Below are 9,925 nucleotides of genomic sequence, written 5' to 3'. Positions count from 1 at the left end.
TCTCTGTAGTTGGGATTAATAATGTGTTTGATCAGTGAATTTAGAAGCTTTTGTGTTTATCTGCAGTGAAAATCTGCAGAAGCCTGGATTCACATTCACACAGTCCCCAGGGAGACAGAAAAGGCTCACAGTGTGGTCTCCCTGTGTGCGCGCGCCGCCCTAAGGCCGTGACAGGAGGAGGATGGTGTGACCACAAGCGGGGAGGCTGGGCTCAGAGAGCGAGCTTAGACAGCATGGGAGCCCAAGTCGCACTCGTCGCCATCTGCTTAGCGAAATCAAACACAGGATCTGATTGGTTGGTCGTTGTCACTCCAACTGTGCTGTCTTGCTTTGCCGGTCATCTTTGCAGCTCAGATCGTCTTAAAATGTTTTCTTTGATTCTTTTGCTAATCCTTATGAAAAGGGAAGTTAGAAAATAAAAGCTGAAAGAAAAACTGATATTTACATTTTACCATTATTGGGGATGATGTGCAGGTGTGCTCAGGAGTTTACACTCACTAATCATGGGCATGAAGCTCAGGGTTATTTTGTTGCTGTTAAAGATTTCGTGGAGTTGTTCTGTTTCCAGGGTGGAATGATTGTACAGCGTACGCCTTTAACAAGAACTGAGCACACAAGGTTTTCACAGTTTCACAGTTTTCATGTGAGACTGGTTCCCTGTATCAAAATTTCAACCATCTAGCTGTTGATTTGACATGAAGTTGAAGATTTCGCAGGTAGTTTTTCACCACCAGTACCACTGGCAAAAACAGCCCCAGAGCATGATGCGGGCAGGTGCAGATGCAGCTGCAGATTTTAGTTGACTTTGAAGGCGTCAGCAGCCTCTCAGGCTGGTGACAGTAATGCTGTTTCAGCAGTTTCCCGGTCATGGCAGGGAAGAGACCTTTCCAACTTGTGTAAATCTACAATTCAGCTTCTTACACCTTCACTGAGGTTCTTGGACTGTCCTATTGCTCGGAGCATCGGCCTATCCAGTGAGTCAAAACAAATCCTTTCTATGCTGGCAAAGAGAAACTACTAGTTGTAGTCAATCATAATCCCTAATGAGAAGATAACAGGCCAAGTACATGCCAAGTTAAAGGACACTGTAGAACCTTTAGCACCTCTTATTAAAAGATTTAAATGAATGTATGTATATAATTTGACTGTGTGGCCTCAAGAAGATCTAAAAAAAATAAAATACAGCCACGTGCACCTAATTCTTGCCATTAAAACCATTAATGACATATGCTGTACAATCATTCCACCCTGACGTCAAATAAATAAAGGTCCAAAATTATCATGACAATCATGTCCACGGTGACTGGATGCAAACGTCTGAGCCCAGCTGCAGGTAGCTGCTTGGTGGAGTATTTGCATTTATTTGCTTGTGTTATAAAAGGCCTGAAATGCTAAATTTAGAGAGATTTACATCCCAGACTTGGTAGATGATTAAGGTCACATGGATGTTGTCACAGTGGTGACCATGATCACCATATATTCTACACCTGTGTGAGTCGGCTGGCATGTTTCCCCATTTATTGCTGACCACAGTTCAGCCACATACTTTAACCTATACTGAAACCTTTTTGCATGAGGAATAACAAAAAAACAACAGCAGCAAATAGGATTTTAAAGAATGATTTTATTGTTAGGATACACAAGTGTTATAAGGGAGCGAGTCACACTTTAAAGAACAGTCACACAGAAAATATTAAGGCTTTTGTTTCCTTGCAGGTTTCTTTTTTTCCTGGCGTAACCCGCAGTCCTCCTTTACACGACGTACGGCCACACTTCAAAATTCAATGCAGACTTGAGCACTGAGTACAAACTAATGTTTGCATGTTTTTGCGTGACGCTGGTAAATCGGCTCATTAGGCAGCCATTACTGTGCTATATTCTAGCACCTTTCCTTAACGCCCTCTTCTTTTCAAAACAGACCTTTCCTCCTGCTACTGTAGGAAAAGCAGGTGAGGCACCATGCAAAGTAATGTAACTTTGGATTTCAAAATGTCTGCAGTGAAAACGTACTGTTGCAGGAATAACCGTAAAGCACTAATGTTCGTCCCAATCAAAGGCTAACAGTGCCCAGGGGGACATTTTGCTTTAGCCCAAGTCATTTGGAAAGGAATGTACAGGCCTGCATGATGTAATAGTATCATAAATCTTTTAAACAGCCAGCTTAAAGTATGGCTAAATCTATTAGAGTTGAAAGGGTTAGAGTTTATCGCTAACCAACACAAGCACACAGTTAAGCAATGAGTAGCTGGCTCGGTGGTTAAAACAGCTAAGCATCCTCTCCATGCTCTCTTGACTACTTTCTGAACTAAAAATTAAACCCTTAGAAAACACACACAGTTAACCTTAATCAGTAATGTTAATATCACAATTAAGGTGCTGAAAGTAGTTTGGAAAATTGTTAAAATAGCTATGAGTAAATTATAAAGAAGTTAAATCCTTAAAAGTATTGCATTACATAAAAAAGCTGAAACTACTGATGTTAATATATAACTTACACTAATGAGTAAATAGGAAATAGCTACAAACGCGGACAGTTTAATGGGTTATAATCTATCAATTTTCATATCATTAAGTGGTATTAAGTGTTAAATAACAATAATTTTGAATGGTGGTGATGCTGACGGAGCAGCGACATGTCTGTGCTTCAGAACAATGTTGCGATTGACTCTGCATCTATTGAGGTTACTGAACAGAGGAGTTACACTTAGAATTAATATTAACCTCCTAGGACCTGGCGTACACATATGTGGACATCACATTTTGGGTTGTCTAGACCAAAATACTTAATTTTTCTCTACAAGGACCTGATATCCACTTACGAGGACGTTATACTGCCACTGTTCTATCAAAGTTTAAAACGAATGTCCTCAACTGTGGATCTCATTTTTCTCAGAAACTAAAATTAGGTTAAAAAAAAAAAGAAATCTGCTAATTCTTTGTTTTTAAATTCATCAAGTCCCAATCAACCCAAATAGCAAAGAAAAATTAAAAATGCATGCCATGAAAGAGTTCAGGTCTTAGGAGGTTAATATTAATTAATATGAATATATTTTATAGTTTTGCCTCATTATAACACAACAGTGGATACTTTATATTAAAACAAAATCAAGAAATGATTGAAGGGTAAGACCTTCAGCTTCATATAGTGGCTTTTCACTCTAATTTTAAATGTGAGGCCCATAAAGGTGGAAGTACAAGTAAGGGAGACCTCTGTTAGCCTGAAATACATAAATCTATCAGAGCGATAGCAAAAGCTTTAGCAGTTCAGTTCAACCTTAAAGGGAATAAATACTAGGCAGCTTGGCGACATCAAAAAGGTCTGAAAGACCACAGAAATGGTGAAGTGGATGACCACAGAATTATTTCGATGGTAAAGAAAAAACAGTTTCACATCTAGTCACACTCTTGAGGAAGTAAGAGTGTCAGTTTCAACAATCTTTATGTTTAAATTCATATGGTTTGTTCAATTAATTAAAAGACGGTATATAAATTTTATAAAACGTTTATAAATTAAAACTGAAATTCTCATTTAAATCACATCTCAACTGTTTGAAATCCACTGTAGTGACATACAAGGACATGGAAATTATGTTGTCTAATGAATTATAGATCTAATTGTATTTTTCTTTATATATTTCTTTACTTTTTTCATAAATCTGCATTACTGCGTTATTTGGGCATATTTTTAAATCATTATCATCAGCTTAAAATGCCTGACCAATACTTTTAATTTTTCAAATGTTTTATAAACAATCAATCTTGTTAGCATGCTAACATGCTATGCTAACCAACCAAGTTTTGCTTTGACTTAACTTTGCTTTTATTTTTATTTTTTAATTGCTCACTACAGAAAAACAAAGGTATACGCATGTACATTAGGTTGTAGTTTTTAAAAGCACACTTTGAATGCAAAAGGCTTCACATTAAACGGTTAGCAACATGCTAATAAATTCAAATTTCCTGAAAACACACGAGACGTTAAATAACACTTACAGTTAGGGTTGCCAACCGTCCCTTAAAAAACGGAATGTCCCGTATTTAGAAACAAAAGTACACGTCCCGTATTGAGCTAATAAGGGACGCACTTTGTCCCGTAATACAGTGAGAATCAAAAGTAGTCTATAAATGTTAATGGAATTAACGCTTTGTTTGAAAACATAATTCCCAGCCCCTCTCCTGCTTTGTGACCAATGAGCTGACAGCACACTTATGACAATTCGAGTATGACAATTCAGATTATCTCATTGGTCGAGGAAAGGTCGCTTGCGGAGAAAATACCGGAAGACAACAGATGACCACAACAACAAGCATGGCCAACAGGGAAACAAACGCCGACACTGCGGTGCACGTCTCGGATGACAGTACACCTAAAGCTGGGCAGACACTGCGATTTTTTTCAGTCACGTTATTCAGCTCTTGCTCAAACTGCACGATTGACTCGCAGGGATTAGAAGTTTGCAGGTCACGATGCAGGGTCTCACACTATACGGCCCGATGCTCTGATGCGACCTGAGTGCTCACACTGTGCCAACATAACATGAAGGTTATAACAGAAAATCTGTCGCTCGCTCTCTCTGTCTTTCACTCACACAGACACACCACCATCAACTTTGCTAAATTGCTAATGAAAAACATGATCAGGCAGCTGTGATTGAGCAGCAGTGTAAATCCAACTATTTTCACGGTTGTTGTGGTCGTGATAATTTTGTGATGCCACATCGAAAAGGCTCGGATGAGCTTTCCAAAGTTCTACAAGTGCCTCCATCACTTGTGTCCAGATCACACGCTGCACAGCCGTGCTGCGCCGTCTTTTTCACCGATGTTTACGTGTTTGCGCATGAGCAGTGTGAGCGGCTGTGGTGACACCCTCACGAGCGATTGATGATCGGGAGCTGGTCGTGAGGTGTTAATCGCTTCTCGTTACCCCACGTATACTACACGATGCACGATGAAGGCCAAAATCGGGCCGATCACCAAATCGGTCGCACGACTCAAAAATCGGCTCAAAATGGGCCAAAAATCGCACAGTGTAAGCCCAGCGTTAGAGCAGCAATGTTTGTTCCCCTCAGAGAAAGAAAAGAAAAAAGGCTGCAAAAGTACAGGGAGGACTGGGAAAAGGAAAACACCTGGCTGGGAAAGTGCACGATAACACCTATAAAGCGCACTGCACTGTGTGCCGGCGCACTTTTTCCATAGGCATGCTTCTAGTGGTGGGCACAAGAAGAACACGAGGGGCGTGAAAGCTCGGGGAACCCTTAACCAATTTCTTGTCCACCAGGCCACGGCAGAAGCAGATATGGTATGTAAACACTGGTTTGTTGTTTAAACCCTCTGGTTAAGGTTAATATGGGCATGTGCAGTGAATATCAGGGCTATGTGGCCAGAAGTGTGATAATATCATTTATTTTGTGTAATAAACAACTGCAAGGATAGATGATTACAACAAATAGATGAATAATACATAAAAGTAATACATAGATGAATAATGATGATGAGTTAAGGTGCGTAATCATGGGAACAAGCGGGTTTACAAACAGGAGCAGCTGATTAGCATTAGAAAAGCTGAAATAATACCTCAACTGAAGCCAATTGTACTAAATGCACTAAATGTGCACTGTTACAAGAATATTTTTCGTTCTATTGCTTTCTATTAATTTATATAATTTTAAGTTAAGCAGGACAGAGTTCTTTTAAAGAAAGATTTACTTATATTCTCAAAAGTTAAGCATGACAGGCTTCTGTTTAAGAAAGAGACCTGTTTTACTGTGTTAATGTTGTCATTTTGAGCTAAAAATAAATGGCTAAATGATCATTTGTTTCCCATATGGTCATATCACAAAGAATATGCATCTGCTTAAATCAAATTCAAGTCAAATGGTTAAAAAATAATTTCACACACACAAAAAAAGAGCTACCACACTGGGAAGGGTGAAGACAACTGGGTTGCCCGGCCCTGGCCACGAGGTGTCCCTTATTTATTTTTCAAGGAGTTGGCAACCCTACACGAGACGTTAAATAACACTTACAGTACTCTTCTTCACAGTTTGCTTGTTTTTCCTAGAGTATTTCTAAATGTCTGAAAACTTCTCCTTAAATGAAAAGTTCAACTAACCTGTTCTTTATTTAATTTTAATTTTGGTGTTGTACTATTTCACGCCTTGGATTTACCATGGTGCTAAAGTCCAGATAAGAAGCCTCCCAGTAAAAGGACTGGAAGCAGATGCACTGATGTAGCAGACAAGAGGCTTCGACCTGCCGCTCCTCTGAGGAGTTTGGCATCTATGGAGGCTGAGACAACGCGACTGAAGATGTGATGAATGTGTCTGAAATTGTTCTGGAGAGGGGTCACCTGCTCTGCGTCCTCCTCTGTGGAGAAGATCTGCGAGGTAAACTGAGCCAGCTGAGGAGACAACCAAACCCAAAAATAATATTTTAAAGCAACAAGTAAGTCTTTTAAAAAAATAAATAAAACCTGATCTGAACCTAGGCGACTTACTTGGGACCATGAAATGTAGATGGGGACCTCATACAAAGTCCACACAACCGCTTCAGAACATGGAGGGGTGGTAAGGCTGCCGTAATATCGGTAATACTGACTCATGTTGTGCTTCGGCAGGAGGCTCATTAGAGGAAATGGCTTTACTTTAGTTGCTTGCCCTGGGGGAAGGATGCACAGACATAATGAGAACATTGCTACGACTAACACAAGAAGGCAGGAGTGGATTTTTCTTAAGGCTCCACTCACCTTTGTAAGCAACAGAGGAGAGTTTCTGTGAGATGTGTCCAAAGTGCACATTATCTGCATACACAACCTGAGAAATATGATAATGTCTTAATAGTTTTGCTTTAAAAATCCTTAAAAATGTAGTTCAGGACTAGGCTGAGAAATAAACTGACATCAATGAAGAATCCAAGAACGGCAAGTCCCGTTGGATCGTCGAGGGCTGCAGACAGATTTGGATGGATGGACTTCATGTTGACTATGTGCATCTGGAAGTAAAGAAAGTCCACAGAGACATTAAGGGAAGGCTGCACTGCATCTGTGTGCTTACACAGGTGGCTTGTGACTGTGTAACTCCGTCTACTGACCATACTGTACCTCCATTGGGTATCTGCGTCTGTCCACAGTGTGCTCTGAGCCGTTGGACGCCGGACCTCCCCAGTGGAAGTGCAGCTGGATGGTGTGGTACACATCTGGAAGACCGCCACCACTCACCGCCATGCCGCTGCCGACCTGCAGTATGACTGAGAGCAACAGCGCACGCGTCACCCCCAGCGCCCACGCGACAAAAACGCGCTACAATATGCGGGGTATTCACCTGAGTGCCCGTCGTTTTTGATCGTCCAGTGGCCTGTTTGCGTCTCCTCGAAGCCCTCTAGATACAGAGCGCCCAGAGAGGCGTTTCTGACCATGTGTTCGTCCAAGTTGATGGGAGAGTGATGGTGATTAAGTAAAGAGTAACAGGAAGGGACCATGTCTCCCCATGAGTAAGGATCTGAGGATGTGAAAGAAGACTCATGAGCTCCAGACAGACAACTAAAAAGTGTAAGAAGAACCTTGCTTGCTTAACCTTAAAATCAGCTCACAGCAATCAGTTTTGGACAACCCATGCTTTCCGAATATCTGATATTTTGGCTTTTATTTTGAAAGGATACTTTAGACCCAGGGTCCCCAATCCCAGTCCACGAGGGCCGGTGTCCCTGTAGGTTTTAGATCTCACCCTGGGTCAAAACACCTGAATCACATGATTAGTTCATTACCAGGCCTCTGGAGAACTGCAAGACATGTTGAGGAGGTCGTTTAACCATTTAAATCAGCTGTGATGGATCAAGGACACCTAAAACCTGCAGGGACACCGGCCCTCGTGGACTGGGATTGGAGATCCCTGCTTTAGACTTTCAACAGTGACTTCAGCTTCAGATCATCTAATATATAAGTCTTTTTGCCTTCAGCATTGCCTTAACTCTTCATGGCAGAGATTGAACAAAGTGCTGGAAAAATTCCCCAGAGTTTGGTCCACACTGACATGCGAGCATCACATCCATGATGTCAGTCAGCTGTTCCAGCACATCCCAAAGGTGCTCTGTTGGGTTGATGTGGTCAGCAACCATCCGGCTGATAGGCTGTTGAGTTTTAATGATGCTCAGTTGGTACTAAGGGCCCCAAAGTGTGCCAAGAAACCCACACCATTACACCACCACCAAGTTGATACAAGGCAGAATAGATCCATCCTTTCATGTTCATTTCTGATCCTCGCAGGCAAATGTTGCAGTAGAAATCGAGACTCATCAGACCAAGCGTCAACATTTCAACTCTCTATTTTCCAGCTTTGGTGGGCTCATGTGAATTGTAGCCTCGGCTTCCTGTTCTTAGCTGACAGGAGTGATACCTAATGTGGTCTCTTCTGCTACTGTAGCACATCTGCTTCAAGATTCACACACTTCTGCACACCTTGGTTGTAGCAACTGGTTATTTACTGTTGCCTTTCATTCAGCTTGAAGCAGTCTGCCGCTTTATTCTCTTCTCTGCTGCCCACTTGACATTTTGTCCTTTATTTATTTATTTTTAGACCCCGTACAGTAAACTCTAGACATGGTTGTGTGGAAAATCCCAGCAAATCAGCAGTTTCTGAAATACTCAGTCAGCTCATCTGGCATCAACAATCAAAGTCACTTAAATACCCGTTTTGAACTTCAATATGCCCCCTTGACCATGTCTACATGCCTAAAGGCATTCAGTTGCTGCCACGTGACTGACTGTTGTCACATTCAGATGGTCAGAATTTGGTGTGAACCATATGAAAGCATGAACTCATCCTGTGTGGTATCAATGGTTCAGGCTGCTGGTGGTGCAATGGCAACTGAGCATTAAAGCACTACCACCAGAGTATTGTTGCCGGTCACGTCCATCCCTTTATGACCACAGTGTGGCCATAATCTGATTCCAGTAGGATAACATGCCATGTCACAAAGCTCAAATCATCTCAATTTCTTGAACATGACAATGAGTTCACTGTACTCAAATGCCCTCCACAGTCATCAGAGCTCAGTCCAATAGAGCACATCTGTGATTTAGTGGAACAGGAGATTTGAATCATGGGCGTTCAGCTGACAAATCACTGAGTAGTATTTCCAGCACCTTGTTGAATCAAGAATCTGGCAGATCTGAAGGCAAAAGGGGTACGAGCAAGGTGTAACCAAAGAAGTGGGCATTTGGTCTGTATTGTGCACTGTAACTGTGTCATTGATGGAATTTGATAAAATCCTTTCTAAAGATTTCATACTATCATCGTGAATCCTTTTCACCGTTCTAATCATAAAGTGAAAATGTGACATCGTGACAGCGCTCGTTTTAAAATTAAAAAACAAATAAGTTACTCACCACAATGTGGCTCATCATAACAGTAGTCATCTGCGAAATGAAAACGGCACAGTGACGACAAACATCACCTTTCTTTCCCTTCCATCCAATTACACGAAATTGCGCGTAAGAGACGTTCGCAATATCTTTTCACTCCGCGAGACCAGAGTCGTGCCCTCACCTGAGTCAGCGTATGAGCCGACGATCACGAGGAGAGCTGCGGTCCAAATCATCCCAGGATCCTGGTGGAGCGCACAGTGAGGTAAGACTGAAACAATCGAGGGCGAACGTCCGGCTTAAATATAGGAAGGAAGGTGAAAGCTGAGATTTACTTTCTCCTGGGCTGATCAGTCAACCGTGTCATTACCAGTCTAGTGGTCTTTTCTGATAAACAGGCTCATTGATACAGGGAGAGCTTCACCCCCCCTACACCCACACACACCCCCACCTCCCCAGCTGCTGCTGCTGTAAGCATAGATGCCCAGTGACTAGTAACAAGACCCATTCATCTCATGGGAAAGTCAGAGGATGTGTTAGGAGGCTGGATTAGAAGTGAACAGAATA

At 41.8% G+C, this 9,925-nt stretch overlaps 1 protein-coding gene across 1 annotated transcript; it reads right to left on the bottom strand.

Moving 5' to 3' along the window:
- Nucleotides 1-6,175: 6,175 nt before the first annotated feature.
- On the bottom strand, nt 6,176-9,594 carry car15 (carbonic anhydrase 15; the record flags this gene model as incomplete). The annotated part of the gene is made up of 8 exons (XM_082539175.1): nt 6,176-6,400; nt 6,497-6,657; nt 6,746-6,812; nt 6,898-6,990; nt 7,100-7,245; nt 7,320-7,496; nt 9,383-9,412; nt 9,543-9,594. 8 exons carry the CDS (start codon nt 9,592-9,594, stop codon nt 6,176-6,178), a joined length of 951 nt encoding a protein of 316 aa, XP_082395301.1.
- Nucleotides 9,595-9,925: the final 331 nt, after the last annotated feature.

Source organism: Aulonocara stuartgranti (genome assembly GCF_965226115.1).
Source record: "Aulonocara stuartgranti genome assembly, chromosome: 7".
Classification (NCBI taxonomy): Eukaryota; Metazoa; Chordata; class Actinopteri; order Cichliformes; family Cichlidae; genus Aulonocara; species Aulonocara stuartgranti.
The sequence above is the reverse complement of the archived record's forward strand: the minus strand, read 5'-3'. Positions and strand labels throughout refer to the sequence as shown.